The following is an 18,444-nucleotide window of genomic DNA, read 5'->3' as shown; positions in this document are numbered from 1 at the left end:
ATTAACGTTAAATTGCTAAGTCTAAATTTAAAAGGAGGTTTTAAATTTAACTGCTTTTATCTAAAATATAAATAAAATAAAATAATAAAATATTTGTGCAGCTTTCTGAGATTTGGTGTGTTTCTGTAGTGTTTCACTCGAACTACAGAAACACACAAAATCTCACAAAGCTGTATATGGAATTTTGTGTGTGTGTGTGAGAGAGAGTCAATGTGTTGTGTTGTGTGTGTAAAGTGTGAAAGTTGGTTTTTGAGCTTTTTGTGTGAGGTTCCTGCTTGTTGCAGGGGCCATTTTGGGTGAGGTGCAGCTGCTTTTACATTGTGTGTGTCAGTTGTGTTGTGTTGTGTGTGTGTGTAAAGTGTGAAAGTTGGTTTTTGGTACCTCTTATTGTTTTGTATACTTTGTTTATTATTTTTATTATTTATTGTTATTGACCATGCCCACCCAATCATCTGACCACCAAGCCATGCCCACAATTAAGCCACGGCCACAGAACCGTAGGGAAAATTTTTAGATTTCACCCCTGCATCATAGCTATAGCTGTAATCAAAGATACAACAATCATCCGTTCAGAAAAAATAGGAAGAGGGGGGAAAAGTGGATTTTCATAGTTTAATCGAAACTTCGAAGAAAAATTCCAGGAGACATTAACCAAGATCATCTGGAACAGAAATAAAGATTACTCTTTCACCTAGATATATTTTGCTTCTGTTGGAAAATGCAATGAATAGTTATGCTTTTATGTAACAGGGAGCTACCTTGGCACATCATGTCTTTCCATTTGACCCTGATGATTATAGGTTTAGCAACTGTACCTGGAGGACTCTGCTCATCCACTGAAAGCTGTCTTCTTCTGTGGAATCTGGTCTCTGCTCAGCCACAATGACTATGCGTTCATCATGAAGAACACTCACTGAAAATACTGCTATCCTGTGGGATGTGCAAACCAAGATATTTGCAGTTGGATAAAAACACTATGAGCAGAGCAATTCCCTTTCATGATTTTTGTGTGACTCAGTTCTCATTAGTTATGCAACAGAGAAGATTAGAGCCCAAGTTCTTTATTTCCTCTAGAAGACATCTGCACTGAACACCTACAGAAGTTTAAAATAGAGCACTAACTGGAACAGCTATTATAAAAACAAGCTCATGTTGGCTCTCCATAGAGTAATGCACCATCATTGCAAACAGTATTTCACTCTGTATATGTTCAGAATAATATTTACTAACTGAGGCAAAGAAAACAAGCATAACAAAGTCATTCCTGCCTATGTTTTATTTAGAGAAACAGAAATATGCAAAGTTGTTTCCATTTGTAGCATTCCTGCTTTGAATTTCCTAAAGAGGTTTACCCGATATCCATTTTGATGCCAGATTAAAGTCTCTTTCCCAGATGTTTATACTGGTTCTAATTGCTTTCATCTATTTTTTTTCTCTAAACATTTTACTAGGGGTTGTGTTATTCACATTGCCTTAATTTGCCCTTAAGTAGCCCTGAATATTATTTTTGACAACTCCTACGGCTGTCCGTGTTAAAACTTTAGCAACATTGGGAAGCAAACAATGTTAAAAATTACAAACAATAAGCAGAAAATGCATTAATAGCTGCTAAGGGCAACAGTCACAAAAGCAATGCACTCATCTTATGGCTCCCAATTACCGTAAGTATTAGCTGTAACTTACTGATAGGGTGCCATATTTTGAAGGGAGAGGCTGATTGTGTTGTCCTGCCCCTTTAAGCTTTTCCCAGCCTTTGCTATAAAAGCTGCGCTAAGAGAGCTGCGCATACTGCTGTTTGTTTGAGGGAAGAAGAGGTGGGGGGGAAAAATGCTGCCTGAAATAGCCTGAAGAAGCCTGAAGAAACTAGAAAGAGATATTATTTTCTAGTAGTAGGACTTACAACACATAGCTGGAAGAAACTAACAGCAAATGTAGTAGCAATGGAGAAGAATGGTTTAGTGATGGTCAGTGAATACTAGTTTACGAATAAGCTATGTATTGCCAAGGGACTTGTGTTACTGGGCTAGCTTTTATATGCTTTGTAACTTTCTGACTATAATCCATGACAAAAGGCAGGCAAAAGAGTGGGCTATTCAACAAGGAGGGAACTATACAAGTGAAGGCAGCTTAAACTTCAGGAGTTCATTAAATGCTTTATGGAAAGAAAACAAACTTTGGTTTAAAGGGAGCTGCAAAAAGGGAGGAGCTGGGCTATCACTCAGCAGAAATTAGCCAGCTCCAGCCCGCAGAAACCAGAAACCGGGCTGGAGCTGAAAAAGAAAGCTTCATACCGGAGCTTACAACAAACAGACATGAAAAAGGCAGAAGGGAGAGATTCTACTACTATTTTAGTGGAGAAGCTATTTGTAATAAAAGGCTGCTACTTTAGTAGAGACAGGCATAGTTAAAGCAGAAACCAGAAACCGGGCTGGAGCTGAAAAAGAAAGCTTCATACCGGAGCTTACAACAAACAGACATGAAAAAGGCAGAAGGGAGAGATTCTATTACTATTTTAGTGGAGAAGCTACTTGTAATAAAAGGCTGCTACTTTAGTAGAGACAGGCATAGTTAAAGCAGAAAGCAGAAAGCGGGCTGGAGCTGAAAAAGAAAGCTTCATGCCGGAGCTTACAACAAACAGACATGGAAAAGGCAGAAGGGAGAGATTCTACTACTATTTTAGTGGAGAAGCTATTTGTAATAAAAGGCTGCTACTTTAGTAGAGACAGGCATAGTTAAAGCAGAAACCAGAAACCGGGCTGGAGCTGAAAAAGAAAGCTTCATACCGGAGCTTACAACAAACAGAAATGAAAAAGGCAGAAGGGAGAGATTCTATTACTATTTTAGTGGAGAAGCTACTTGTAATAAAAGGCTGCTACTTTAGTAGAGACAGGCATAGTTAAAGCAGAAAGCAGAAACCGGGCTGGAGCTGAAAAAGAAAGCTTCATACCGGAGCTTACAACAAACAGACATGAAAAAGGCAGAAGGGAGAGATTCTATTACTATTTTAGTGGAGAAGCTACTTGTAATAAAAGGCTGCTACTTTAGTAGAGACAGGCATAGTTAAAGCAGAAAGCAGAAAGCGGGCTGGAGCTGAAAAAGAAAGCTTCATGCCGGAGCTTACAACAAACAGACATGGAAAAGGCAGAAGGGAGAGATTCTACTACTATTTTAGTGGAGAAGCTATTTGTAATAAAAGGCTGCTACTTTAGTAGAGACAGGCATAGTTAAAGCAGAAACCAGAAACCGGGCTGGAGCTGAAAAAGAAAGCTTCATACCGGAGCTTACAACAAACAGACATGAAAAAGGCAGAAGGGAGAGATTCTATTACTATTTTAGTGGAGAAGCTACTTGTAATAAAAGGCTGCTACTTTAGTAGAGACAGGCATAGTTAAAGCAGAAAGCAGAAAGCGGGCTGGAGCTGAAAAAGAAAGCTTCATGCCGGAGCTTACAACAAACAGACATGGAAAAGGCAGAAGGGAGAGATTCTACTACTATTTTAGTGGAGAAGCTATTTGTAATAAAAGGCTGCTACTTTAGTAGAGACAGGCATAGTTAAAGCAGAAAGCAGAAACCAGAAAGAAGAGCAACCAGGAATAGCACTACCTGGGCTAATATCAGAGTTGTTGACCTTTACAATTAAAGGAGGACATTAAATAAAGGCTTTTTAGTAGAAATTAATGCATGTTGGCTTATCTATTGGAACGCTAAGGTTATCTGAGGTTTCTCTCAGCAAGGGAAGCACTCATTCAATATCCTGTTTTAAAAAATCCTGCTGGGAAGAAATGGAAGCCTACCTTCCCCTGTAGACAAACTTCATGGGTTCCACTGCCAACGCTGTAGCTACAATGTCATCTGCATTGTGTCTCCTCCCACTGACAACCATCAGACCATCCATTTTACCAACCACAAAAACAAGCCCTCCAGGGCCAATGAACCCAAGAAGTCCAGTTCTTATAAAGGGATATTCGCTTATGGGGGCACCTGAAGTAGTCATAGGGAACACCTATGAGAAAGATAGAGAAGTGAAGGTGGGAAGCTTCATTTCAAGTGATTTAGAGCCTTCTAGAAGCAAATATTAAAATTACTACACATGAAACATAATCCTCTTCTATTTCTCTATGGGAACACTAGTACTATTTTTTTTGTATACCCATTGCATTGTATTAAGCAATGATTAGCTTCAGCATGTGTTGTTGAAGTTATAGTAGTTATGGCATAACAAAATATGCTGTGAATAATACTTTATAAAAATGCATTGGTTTATACAACACCCTAAAGCATAATCAAGGAAACCATAAAAATCCTCAATTAGATTTGGAAACCCAGCCATTCATTACAATGTCCCTAAAATTATATATTGCAGTGCTGTGCTTCTATCACTATTTATTTATTGGTAGAAAACATTTGCATGAATCCCAAACTTCAGCCTGGTACTTCCAGAGTGATACTGCCATGCCCAGTCTGGAAAGGGGGATAAAATATGAATAGAGACAGCAATAACCAAAAAAAAAAAAAATCAATAAAATTTTCAGAAACAATGAAAAAACATAGAATGCAAAAATTGGGAAGGGGATTAAGAAAATACAGCTAAAACTACAGCTAAACTGTTTGAATTCCTTAGTCATTATTAATTTTTTTCAATTTAATTTATAATGTACATGTGAATATACAATACACCCACATACACACATAAATAAAACATTATTTTTGAGGAAAACTTCAACTGGAAATATTCTATCAGTCAGAATGAAAGAGCATTCTCCTTTTGTATTCTGGAGCCTTCTAGAGCTGCAGAATGCCAGTCTCCACATGTCAAGTCACTGAGGTATTCTGGAGCAAATGTCCAGATTGAGAATGACTAGAGAAGACAATCATGGCTTAATAGAAGTGCAGCCTCACAAATGAATCATTGCTATGAATGTGAATCTGAAAGGTTGTGTTTTTTTTTAAAAAAAAGTTAGCAGTTTACCAGCTTACCTCAAATGTATTTTTGGTCATTCCAGAAAGTCCATAGTAAGATGTACCTGTGGCAATAGCACATACACAGAGTTCACCAACTTCATCTGTTCGGCAGAGTTGAGGGACTCCATCTGGTTTGACAGCACACATTATGGCTATTCGGGGTGGGGGAAAAAAAGAATAGCATTTTTCCTAGTGTTGCATAATAGACATTGGCAATGCGACAGGATTGTTGTTCTTGATAAAGTAGGAGGGGGTCAAACAGTGTGCTGCCTTGCCTGCCGAAAGAATTAAAGGCAGGATAAACCTAACATAATGTTGAATTCAACATAAGACACCAAATCAGGGTTAATAGAATTATGGGTTGTTTGATTTTAAACTATGATTAGATTGATTCAGATTCATAACCACAAAGTACTTGAAAACTGATTCTAGAAATAGCACTAGAAATTAGGTGTTTGTATCTCTTCAGTAATTGGAAGGAAAACTTTTATTTTATAAAAAAAAGACTGGACTTCTTGATTCCCCCCCCTTTTTTTTTCTCTCTTCTTCTTTTTTTCTAAATCTTGGAATGGAAGTTCACCCTATCAGGTGGCACTTGGGTCTTGAACTGCCAACCATTAGTTGACAAGCCCAGGGTCTTACTGGCTAAGCCATTGTGTTCTATTAAAAACACAAAAAACCTATCTAAATTAAATATACATAGGAGCAAGGTATTTTGCTTGTTAGCAATATAGCTGTAAACAGAAGCCTTGGCACATTCAGCATCTTAGGTTTTAGGGAACATAGCCAGGTTTTTAGGGTCTTACAAAAAGCTTACAAGGTTGGAGCTAATTCCATATAGCAGAGGGCAGCTGTAGAAAATGCTTGTTTTCTGGTCCCTACTAACTGACATTTTTGATAAATATACCTAGATGGAATCTGCATCATATGCACTCTCTTTTTTGAAAAACAGTTTGTTTATATATTTTCACATTGCATACATAAGTGCGTAGTGGACAGCGTATTGTTTGGATCAATTTATTTTTATACAATAATACCACTCCTAATTTCTACGTCTACTGTCCATCCATTTACAAAACAAGTCCCACGTTTGAAAATACTTTGCATCTTCTTTTTCTTTTATTTTTAATGTCAATCTATCCATTTCTGCACAATCTAAAATGCTTTCAATTACATCATCCTCTGTGGATGCTTCCTCTTTTTCCCAGTCATCTGCCTTTTTTGAAGCAGTAACGTGGATTAAATCTCTTTTAAATGGTGAAAGATTTATATGATCTGAAGAGAAACCAGATCTCCACTGGTTGTTCAAGCAGGAGCCACAATTCCAATGAGACCTTCCCAGATTGTGCACACACAATCTGTTTGGAGCAGTGCAACACCATTCAGAACCTGATATGGAGTTCTCTTCCATAATCATTGCTAAGGTTGAATCAGACATTGTTTCTCCCCATCCAGTCCCCAGTAACCCCCAGATACTGAGATAAGACATCCATGGCACTTTGAAGAGATCTGGGATAGAGTAAATAGATGACTATATATCGCACCCCAAACCGATGGATCACTTCACCTAGCGGCCTCATGTAAAGATTAAAGGGGAGAGAGAGAGACCACAGCCCTGAAGCTCCATCCCCCATATAATATTGGTCATAATCTCTCTCTCTCTCTCTCTCTCTCTCTCTCTCTCTCTCTCCCCCTCTCTCTCTTGAAACTAGACTGGCTCCCAAGTAAGGAGGAGAACTAGCACAATACAGTGCTGCCCACCCCCAGTTCCTAAAGCTGATCCAGAAGGATACCATGACTGTTGGTATTAAAGCCACTGAGAGGTCAAGAAGAACCATGATTTATGCATTACCTCCATCCCGCCAGAGATGTTGCAGAAATATGGTGCAGAGAAGATAAAAAAGTTAATTCCGGCAGGAAAATTAACACTAAGGAATTAAATAAAACAATGAATGCAGCTCATGTCCGACAGCTAAACCTGTAAAAATAAGTAATTCTGGGGAAGAATAAACACATTCTTTAATCTTTAAGAAGAGAGGGCATAATCAAGAAAGAAGTCTTCCAGAATTCCAGAATTCTGGTTATTCTTCTACCCTGTTAAATATATACCTTTTTGTAACACTTCTCTTTCCAGTCTTGGGCATTAAAAAAAAAGTGACCATATATGACTCCTGATGGATTGCTAACTACAGTTAACCCCAAACAACACAAGTGTAGACATGGGAAAGCTGCCAACATGACAGAGCTGGAAGCGAAACAGAGCAGAATGCTTTTTTAACTGGCTTTTTTCCAATGGGAATGAGGCATAGAATCTCAATCCTACAAAATTTTGTAATGAATCTATATGATTCATGAAAAAGTTATTTGCCTGCAGAAGTTTGAAGAAAACAAAACTGTCTTGCTGTGGATAGATCATACTAAGGATAATATTCTAAAATGCACCCTAGGAGGTCATTACATTTATGCACACGTTTAATGGAGGAAGAATAATTTTAACTGACAAAACTGGGTGGGGTAAGCTAAACCAAAAGATATATTGAAAAATGAATGCTAGCTTTGAGGAAACAGTGCCTCTGTGAACAACTTTCTTTAAGGCAGTGCAACCTTGGCAAATTTAAGATTTATGGATTTTAATCTCTGAATTCCCCAATCCAGCATGCATTAAGAGAAAAACAATGCAAATGTTATACATTTTTCGGAGTAAGCTTATAGAAACCTTACCTCCAGGCATCACCAAACCAACATCTTGCACTGTTAGAACAGAAAGCTTCTCTTCAGAATCTACTCTGATTACTCCATAAGTAAGTCCGTGCATGGATAATACTCCCCTTCCAGGTGGCTGGTTGCTGTCATCTGTTGGTCTGGAAATGTATGGGAAATGTCAATGATGCCAGAATAGGAAGCAACTCTCATTTCATCTATATGCTGTGCTTGAAAATAATGCCAAGCTTGAGTGATCTTTTATGAGTTGCTTGTATTTGTGGCCTTGAGCATCATGGTTGTTGTTGGCTTATTATTGTTTTTACTCTCTATATACTGCCCAGAGTTACTTTTGGTATCAGCCATATAAATTGCTTAAATGAGTAATAAAGCTTGATGTGCGTGATCATGCCTCTGGACAGGAATATCCCTTTTCAAATATTTCATTTTTTTTTGTCATGTCCTACCATGACTCATAAACTGGAGAGAAGCTAGACCTATGCAATCCAGCTCTCTAGATGTTACACATCGATGTATTCTACTTGAAAAAAAGCGAGAGGATATAAATGTAGTAAGAAGAGGTTGAACAATAAATGTGAGTGCTTAGATACATACAATCTCCTTTCAGAAAAGCCTTGATGGAGGCCTCTAAAGTTGCTATCAGACTGCAATTTGAAAAGTGCTCCTAATTAAAAGTTGAATAAGAGAATGTAGTAGGCAATAGACACAAGGAATAATAGTTTACATAAGTATTAAATATGCTCTTCTTCATTATTGTTGTGGTGCCCTTTAACATACCACTTAAATCTTATACTGCTGGCTTTCGAAGGAGAAACCTTTCCACAACCAGCCAGGCATTGGCTGTGCAAACAGGCTTTGAGCCAGCGGTTTTAATCTAAGTTCTTTGACTCATTTGTTTCCCATCGTCAGATAGGGACAGAGTCCAGTCCTGAAATGATTTTTCCTATTTACTTGTGCAAAACTCAAGTTCAAAAACATACAGGAAAGAAATTCACTGTTTGCTTTTAATGATTCCTCCACAAAAAAATATTTTATGACAAAATCCATACCAAACGTTGATGTTGGTATGTACCTATTTCTTTGACAAGTTGTCATAAGAAAAAGCTCAGCTGTATGTTTAATCTTAAATTATAACAGTGGTTCTCAGTGATACTTGAAAAACTGGATGATACCCAGATTAATTAGAGAATGATGGGCTCCATAAATTTTGATTAAAAGGTTCTAAAAAGCCTTTTGCTGCTCTCTTAATATGATCCCAGTAAAAGGATCACGTATGCTAGCTATGGATTGAATTGAATGTACATTAGGGAGTAACAAATGAGAGGCAGCTAACTGGGTGGCAATGATTAATGGCATTCTTTTTACCTTGGAGGGACATTTCACCATGATATTGATAAATTTTTAACCCTCCACACGTACTTTGGTTGCTTGTAAGATGATCTTGGAATGAGAACACCCGCCTTATTAGGAATGGAAGAGATTTACTGTACTCCAGTAACCTCTATGCCTAATATTGATATAATCAAGTTGCAAGAAAGGAACTCACCCTGTCATGTGGTGCTTGGGTCTCAAATTGCCAACATTTAGGTTGAGAAGCTAAGCTCAGTGTCTAGAAAAATGTTTCATGCAGGTGCAAAATGCCCATCTGCCATAAAGTACACAAATACTCCAAAAGTCTTCTAATCCCCAAACAACAGATATGTGAAATTTTTCATTTTAAACAGTCCTGCTTAATGACCAGCTGTTTTGAGGTGATTCAAAGTTAAAATAGTGCTGAACAAATGTTTCCACTGACGAATAGGGAAAAAAATAAAGAGGGTGTATAATGCACCTTCTCCTCCTATTGTAATTCCAAGATTGTTTCCATTAAACTTCATTGCCTTCACTATTTCACATTTATATTTGACTCTACAATACCTTCTAATAGCCACCGTGAGAGCCTCTGGTGAACTAGCACAAGGACAGATGACTTCTTGTCTTAGGCCTTTACTTTGGAAGACATTTAGAAATGCATCACATGAAGAAATAGACCCTGCAGTTAAAAAGTACACAGAAATAATATCATTCTATGTGCAGTAATCAATAGTTCCTCACAAAAAAAACCCCATAAATTCTAAATAGGAGGTTTCCAAAATAGAAATCTAGATGCCAACCAACCAATAAATTCACAGAGTGATTGCAAATAATTGACCTGTGGGTTGAAATCTATAGATGTGCCTAAAGCGAGTCTCTAATATATCAGCCCTCATTTCAAATTCTTTTGTCCAGAGGGGAAGATTGAAACGCGCTGAGCATACTTCTGCCCCCAAATGCAACTAGCTCTTAAGGCTAACTGAGTTGGTATAGTATAATCAAATTCTTTATATACAATGGAATGAAACTATGTGCAGTACCAAATATTACTCTGGAAATTACATTTCTATTGCAGGATATTACTTGTACTGGGTACATGAAGATCATTCCATTTTGTACAGAACTTCATGAATGGCTTCAAAAAAAGCATTTGTATTCCCTCTGCTTCTAATAATTGAATTTCAATTTTCATTTTGTATCATTTTCTAAGGTCAGACATGTCACAATACAAAACATACATATAATGTCCAACTAAAATCAACTACTTTCAAAAACCTTTGAAATCCTGGTTACTATATATTTCCAACAGTAAAGCCAAATGGACTGTATTCTTTGTTCCATACGTATTACTTACATGGATTGGCGCCATCAGCCACTATTAGCATTCTAAGTGAAGAGAGGTTGATATCACGTTGATCCCTGTGTGCTACTAATGCCCAGTGCATATCTCTAGATTTTACACAGGCTACTTTTGCTGAGAGATGTAAAAGAAAGAGAAAAATGACCAATAAATTAAGACATTATTCCACTAATGTATGCAATAAATGATCAAAGATATTTAAGATATAATGCCACTACTAAATTTCCATAATATATAAGGTATGACCAACTGGCAGACAAATTGGATTTCAATTTGGACTTTCACTTTTTATAATATTACAAGCCAATTTTTCACATATTGGGTGTGAAAAAGGTGCAAAGAGGGTTGACTTCTATTTTGCCAGTTTAATAAAATAAAACCTGCCTCCTGCTCCCACAATGTAGATTGATGTAGCCATCACCCTTACCTTTGTACTGGCACACCTTCTGTATCCATGAAAGTGGGTTCACTTTCATTAAGGAATATGGAATGCTTATCACATGCATCATGTTCATAACACTCTGAAATTAAAGTAAGAAAACAGAGGTCTCAGCAGTGAAGAAACAATTATCAATTGGGGCTCCTGGTTAGTTGGCATAGTCATGTTTTCAAGGCCTTTTGAAAAACCAAAAAGGGGAGAGCAAATCTAGCTTTGGGGCAAGATTGTCTAGAAGGAAGGAGTCATGGTAGAAAAAGCTCTTCTGGACCCCACCAGCTGAAATTCCTTGGCAGGAAGAACAGGTGATACTGATCCCACCAGGGTACATCCACAGCTCAGTGGACAGAATCTCTCGTTCCCCGTTAACACTCATTAGAGCTGGCCTTGGAGAAAGGAGTCGAACCAGCACAAGATCGTTCTGTCCAGCCCAAATTCAACAGATGGCCCCAAAGGATACCATGGCTGATGGTGTCAAAAGCCACTGAGAAGTCAAGGAAAGCAACATTGGATGGAGACAGACATCCTGCCCTTGCCATAGATCATCCACTAGCGAAATCAGTGCTGTTTCTGTCCCATAACTGGACTTGAAATCTGACTGGAAGGAATCCATTTCATCCAGGATCTTTTAAAATATTTCATCTTGTAATTAGACTGGACAGAGATTGTCCAGATACGTGATGTTTATTTAAGGAGGGGGCAAACCAAGTTCTCCTTAAAAGGGTTTGGGAATGTGCCCTCCTGCAGTGAGAAGTGGGTCTCATTCCTGCCTGGACCCACCTTCTAGTCATTGTCCTGAAAGGTTTCACTAACCAGGAGAGACAAGGATCTAATTGATAGATGGTTGCACTGACAATCTTGAAAACCAAATCCAACAGGATAGAGCTGTCCCCACATGACCAAACAAGTCCTTTCCCCAGATATTTTAAATGGACCTCTACTGGGTATGGGTTCCAACTGGAATGAATCTGAGTGATTGGTTCATTAGGTATTGAACAAATTACTATGCATGGCCCTGAAGATAATCAATCAAGCCCTTTCTGCTGAGGAAGGAACCAAGCGGTCTAGAACAAAGTTGCTGGGTGACACTGCAGATACCATAAAGGCAGAGAAATAATGCTATATTTATGTTATATTTACATTGGTATCTATTTACCAATCCATCCTTATCTGGTTAATACAATTCAATGGTTTACATTTCCTGATTTTAACTTAATTAGGTTAACATTCCAATTTATTATTTTGATTTCTTTTTTCTAATCAATCTTATAATTTATTCCACAATTTGTAGTATTCCGACTCTTCCCTTTCCTTAATTTCGAGCGTCATCTTGTCCATTTCTGCACACTAAGATTTTTCAGATTATTATTTCCTCTCCTAGAACATTGTTCTGTTTCCATCCGTATGCGACAGCGATCCTTGCTGCTGTTAATATATGAAGTATTAGGTTTTGCAAAGATTTGTCTATTTTGGGGTTAATTATTCCTAATAAATAGAGCTCCGGTTGAAATTCCATTTTTAGTTGGGTAATTCCCTCTAGCCAATTTTTAATTTTTTGCCAAAATTTTTTTATCTTGGGGCACATCCATCACATATGGTAGGTAGTATGTGCCTAGCTTGTACCCACATCTCCAACAATTTGGTGGTAAATTTGGGGAACATTTTGGCCAATCTCGCTGTGCCCATAATTCCTTTATGAACCCATAATTCCTCTATGAACGACAGGGACCATCAGGAATGATGGCTTGGCTAAAACTTTGGCAGATGACCCCAAAGGATACCATGGCTTATGGTGTCAAAAGCCACTGAGAAATCAAGGAAAGAACACTGGATGGAGACCATCATCCTGCCCTTGCCATAGATCATCCACTAGAGAAACCAGTGCTGTTTCTGACCCATAACTCGACTTGAAACCTGACTGGAAGGAATCAATTTCATCCAGGATCTTCTAAGATAGCAGAATATTTCACCTTGTATATAGAGCTCTTTCGCATGCCACAATGCAGAAGCTATGGACTGAACCTCTCATTCCCTGTTAACACTCATTAGGATCGGACTTGGAGAAAAAAGTCAAACCCACGCAAGAAAATGCTGCCCAGATCAAATTCAGCAGATGGCCCAAAAAAAAAAAATGGCTGATGGTTTCAAAAGCCACTGAGAACTAAAGGAGATCAAGGATGGATGCCCACCGTCATCCTGCCCTTGTCATATATCACCCACAAGTGCAACCAATGCTACTTTTGCCCCTTAGCTAATTGCACCTCATTCCATGGTGGTGGCAATGATCTGAACCTGATGTTTGGGCCCCATTAGGACCCCACAACCTTCAGGCATACTCAGAGGCCAGCAGTATCACTGGGTCACCAGAACTATTGATCTAAACTGACTGTTAATGGCATTCTAATTACACACCATTCCATGGTGGTGGCAAATGATCTTGTGGGGAGCTGCATGTAAATGTGCAGAGTAGAAGAGTATCTCAAGATCTGTGGCATGGGACAAAGAGTCTGTGGATTAAAATACTCATTCCCTATTAACACTGATTAGGACTGGCCTTGGAGAAGGGAATCAAACGAGCACAATTCTCGGCTCCCAGCCCCAAATATTACAGCTGACCCAAAATAACACCATGGTTAATGGTATTGAAAGCAATGGAAAAGTCAAGGAGATCAAGGATGGATGCACACAGTCATCATGTCCTTGCCATAGATTGTCCACAAGTGCAACCAATGCTATTTGTGTCACATAAGTGGGTCAGAAACCTGACTGCAAGGAATCATACAATACAAATTTGTGCAAAGGCTCTCATGATTGCACTCCCACCCAGCAAGCAATACAAATTGGAGATCAGGCACCAAGATGGTCTGTCCATGCCATAGATCATCCACAAGTGCAACCAATGCTACTTCTGTCCCATAGCTGGATCTTCAACCCCTTGCAGAAGTAAAGGTGTTAAAGTCCCAGAGCCAGAAGCTCCATGCATCAAAACCAACTTGGGTTTCTTTCCAATCAAAATTTGTTGTCCCAAAACCTCCAGGCACTAGAGAGGCCAGCAGTACCAGCTGGATCACCAGGAGTGTTGCTGTACAGCTGATTATCAGCATATTAATGAAGGAATATAAAGAAATAGAAGAGAATCCTGAGCTCTTTGTCATATCACAATGGACAGAACCCCTCGTTCCTTATTAACACTCATTAGGATCGGCCTTGGAGAAAAAGGTCGAACCCACGCAAGAAGATGCTGCCCAGCTCAAATTCAGCCGATGGCCCAAAAGGAAACCATGGTTGATGGTTTCAAAAGCCACTCAAAAGGCAAGGAGATCAAGGATGATGCCCATCGTCATCCTGTCCTTGCCATAGATCATCCACAAGTGCAACCAATGGTGTCTGTGTCACCTAAGTGGGCCTGAAACGTGACTGGAAGGAATCTTTTCCATCCATAATCCTCTAAAGTTCCCAAATATTCCACCTTTTACTCCATCACCCCTAAAAAGAGAAGATGGGAGACTGTGGGATTAAAAAAATATTTTCAAGGCTTGGCAAGTCAAGTATTCCTTAAAAGATCCTGGAAATGCCCCTCTTGCAGTGAGGAATTTCACTGTCTGAGCCTGCCAGATCCTTATTATTCTGGAGCGTTTCAATAGCCACAGGAGACAAGGATTTTAATTAATTTAAATATAAGGAATGTTCATTTATTTATAAAGAATCATATTCTTGCCATAGATCTTCCACAAGTGCAACCAATGTTTTTTTTTTTTTTTTTACATTTATATCCCGCCCTTCTCCAAAGACTCAGGGTGGCTTACAGTGTGTAAGGCAATAGTCTCATTCTATTTGTATATTTACAAAGTCAACTTATTGCCCCCCCAACAATCTGGGTCCTCATTTTACCTACCTTATAAAAGATGGAAGGCTGAGTCAACCTTGGGCCTGGTGGGATTCGAGCCTGCAGTAATTGCAGGCTGCTGTGTTTTAATAACAGGCTATCTTACAGCCTGAGCCACCACGGCCCCTAATTGTGAATTAGACCCCACAAACAAACTGGCAACCAATGCAGCTTACAGGGCAGTGATTTAAATTGGGACAGCCAATGGATCCTCCTGCAATGCCATCACACTTGAATTGTGCACTAGGTGAAGCTTCCAGATATCCTTGGGGATGGCCCAGATAGTGTGCATTGAGGTAGTCCAAGAATTGGATGACTAAGATGTGAGTGACTGAGCGCAGGGACTCCTATCCCGGAAAGGACAAAACTGCCATACAATACAAAGTTGTGCAAAGGCTCTCATGACTGCACCTGCCCAGCAAACAGGAGAAATTGGAGATCAGGCACTAAGTTGGTCTGTCCTTGCCATAGATCATCCACAAGTGCAACCAATGCTACTTCTGCCCCATAGCTAGATCTTCAATCTCTTGCAGAAGTAAAGGTGTTAAAGTCTCGGAGCCAGAAGCTCCATGCATCCAAATCAACTTGGTCTTCTTTCCAGTCAAAGTTTGTTGTCCCAAAACCTCCAGGCACTAGAGAAGCCAGCAGTACCAGCTGGATCACCAGGAGTGTTGCTGTACAGCTGATTATCAGCATATTAATGAAGGAATATAAAGGAGATAGAAGAGGAGCTCTTTCGCATGCCACAATGGAGAAGCTATGGACTGAACCTCTCATTCCTTATTAACACTCATTAGGATCGGCCTTGGAGAAAGACACTGAACCCACGCAAGAAGATGCCGCTCAGCTCAAATTCAGCCAATGGCCCAAAAGGAAACCATGGTTGATGGTTTCAAAAGCCACTGAAAAGGCAAGAAGATCAAGGATGATGCCCATCGTCATCCTGTCCTTGCCATAGATCATCCACAAGTGCAACCAATGGTGTCTGTGTCACCTAAGTGGGCCTGAAACGTGACTGGAAGGAATCTTTTCCATCCATAATCCTCTAAAGTTCCCAAATGTTCCACCTTCTACTCCATCACCCCTAAAAAGAGAAGATGGGAGACTGTGGGATTAAAAAAATATTTTCAAGGCGTGGCAAGTCAAAAATTCCTTAAAAGATCCTGGAAATGTCCCCTCTTGCAGTGAGGAATTTCACTGTCTGAGCCTGCCAGATCCTTACTATCCTGGAGCGTTTCGTTAGCCACAGGAGACAAGGATTTTAATTAATTTAAATATAAGGAATGTTCATTCATTTATAAAGAATCATGTCCTTGACATAGATCATCCCGAAGTGCAACCAATGCTGTTTGTGAATTAGACCCCACAAACAAACTGGCAGCCAATGCAGCTTGCAGGGCAGTGATCTAAATTGGGACAGCCAATGGATCCTCCAGAAATGCCATCACACCTGAATTGTGCACTAGGTGAAGCTTCCAGATATCCTTGGGGATGGCCCAAATTGAGCGCATTGAGGTAGTCCAAGAATCGGATGACTAAGATGTGACTGAGCGCAGGGATTCCTATCCCGGAAAGGACAAAACTGCCATACAATAAGAACTTGGGCAAAGGCTCTCATGATTGCACCTGCACAGCAAGCAGGAGAAATTGGAGATCAGGCAACAAGTTGGTCTGTCCATGCCATAGATCATCCAGAAGTCCAACCAATGCTACTTCTGTCACCTAAGTGGGAGTGAAACCTGATTGAAAGGAATCTGTTCCATCCAGATTCCTCTACAGTTCATAAACATTCTACCTTGTGCCCCATTGTTCCTAAAAAAGATAGATGGGAGACAGTGAGATTGAGGAGTTGTGAATCCAGGAGAAGCCACAGACTGAGCACCGTGTGTTTGCGGTAATCCAACCTCATCCAAAATTAAAGATGTTAAAAGTCCTGGAGCTGGAAGCTCTATGAACCAAAACCACTTGGTCTTACCAGGGTTCAGCTGATGTTTGTGCCCTATCAAGGTCCCCACAACCTCCAGGCATTGTTGGTGTCCTGCAGTACCACTTGGATCACCAGTAGTGTTGATAGAAAACAGATTATTATCAGCATATAGATGGTACCTCACTCCATCATGGTGGCAAATGATTTTGCCTGGGAAGTTCCTGTAGATGTTCAGAAAGTGTGGAAGAGTGTCCTGAGCTCTTTGGTACACTCTCAAAGAGTCCATGAACTAAATCTCACTCCCTATTAACACTGATTAGGACTTGCCATGGTGACACTCTCAGAAGTGAGAGTGTTTCTTTAATAACTGGGCCTGAAACCTGACTTGTGACATTACGGTGCTGCCAGGCCTCAAATTCTGCACCTGATACATAACTGATGGTATCAGAAGTCACTACAAAGATGAGGAGAGCATGGAGCCCTATCCCCAATCCTGTCCTTGTCATAGATCATTCAGAAGTGAGATCTGTTTTTTCCATAACTGGGCCTGAAACCTGACTTGTGACATTACGGTGCTGCCCGGCCTCAAATTCTGCACCTGATACATAACTGATGGTATCAGAAGCCACTACGAAGATCGGGAGAGCATGGAGCCCTATCCCCAATCCTGTCCTCGCCATAGATCATTCAGAAGTGAGATCTGTTTCTTCCATAACTGGGCCTGAAACCTTACTTGTGACATTACGGTGCAGCCCGGCCTCAAATTCTGCACCTGATGGTACCAGAAGCCACTACGAAGTTCAGGAGAGCATGGAGTCCTATCCCCAATCCTGTCCTCGCTATAGATTATTCAGAAGTGAGAGCTGTTTCTTCCATAACTGGGCCTGAAACCTGACTTGTGACATTACGGTGCTGCCCGGCTTCAAATTCTGCACCTGATACATAACTGATGGTATCAGAAGCCACTACAAAGATCAGGAGAGCATGGAGCCCTATCCCCAATCCTGTTCTTGCGATAGATCATTCAGAAGTGAGATATGTTTCTTCCATAACTGGGCCTGAAACCTGACTTGTGACATTACGGTGCTGCCCGGCCTCAAATTCTGCATCTGATACATAACTGATGGTATCAGAAGCCACTGCGAAGATTGGGAGAGCATGGAGCCGTATCCCCAATCCTGTCCTTGTCATAGATCATTCAGAAGTTTCTTCCATAACTGGGCCTGAAACCTGACTTGTGACATTACGGTGCTGCCCGGCCTCAAATTCTGCACCTGATACATAACTGATGGTATCAGAAGTCACTACGAAATTCAGGAGAGCATGGAGCCCTATCCTCAATCCTGTCCTTGCCATAGATCATTCAGAAGTGAGAGCTGTTTCTTCCATAACTGGGCCTGAAACCTTACTTGTGACATTACGGTGCAGCCCGGCCTCAAATTCTGCATCTGATACATAACTGATGGTATCAGAAGCCACTGCGAAGATTGGGAGAGCATGGAGCCGTATCCCCAATCCTGTCCTTGTCATAGATCATTCAGAAGTGAGAGCTGTTTCTTCCATAACTGGGCCTGAAACCTGACTTGTGACATTACGGTGCTGCCCGGCCTCAAATTCTGCACCTGATACATAACTGATGGTATCAGAAGTCACTACGAAATTCAGGAGAGCATGGAGCCCTATCCTCAATCCTGTCCTTGCCATAGATCATTCAGAAGTGAGAGCTGTTTCTTCCATAACTGGGCCTGAAACCTTACTTGTGACATTACGGTGCAGCCCGGCCTCAAATTCTGCATCTG

General features: G+C 40.1%; 1 protein-coding gene across 5 annotated transcripts in view; it reads right to left on the bottom strand.

The window, feature by feature from the left end:
- The window catches only part of DIP2C (disco interacting protein 2 homolog C), a 420,860-nt gene that overhangs the window by 53,427 nt on the left and 348,989 nt on the right, over positions 1–18,444 (bottom strand). For all 5 annotated transcript variants that reach the window (XM_058183966.1, XM_058183967.1, XM_058183969.1 and 2 more), the window contains 7 exons: positions 10,824–10,917; positions 10,391–10,510; positions 9,601–9,715; positions 7,684–7,823; positions 4,978–5,114; positions 3,795–4,003; positions 816–930 (listed from right to left, as the gene is read on the bottom strand). In XM_058183966.1, the coding sequence (XP_058039949.1) occupies positions 816–930; positions 3,795–4,003; positions 4,978–5,114; positions 7,684–7,823; positions 9,601–9,715; positions 10,391–10,510; positions 10,824–10,917 (930 nt within the window). The remainder of the gene's footprint in view (positions 1–815; positions 931–3,794; positions 4,004–4,977; positions 5,115–7,683; positions 7,824–9,600; positions 9,716–10,390; positions 10,511–10,823; positions 10,918–18,444) is intronic.

Source organism: Ahaetulla prasina, chromosome 4, assembly GCF_028640845.1.
Source record: "Ahaetulla prasina isolate Xishuangbanna chromosome 4, ASM2864084v1, whole genome shotgun sequence".
In the NCBI taxonomy this organism is placed as follows: Eukaryota; Metazoa; Chordata; class Lepidosauria; order Squamata; family Colubridae; genus Ahaetulla; species Ahaetulla prasina.
The sequence above is the reverse complement of the archived record's forward strand: the minus strand, read 5'-3'. Positions and strand labels throughout refer to the sequence as shown.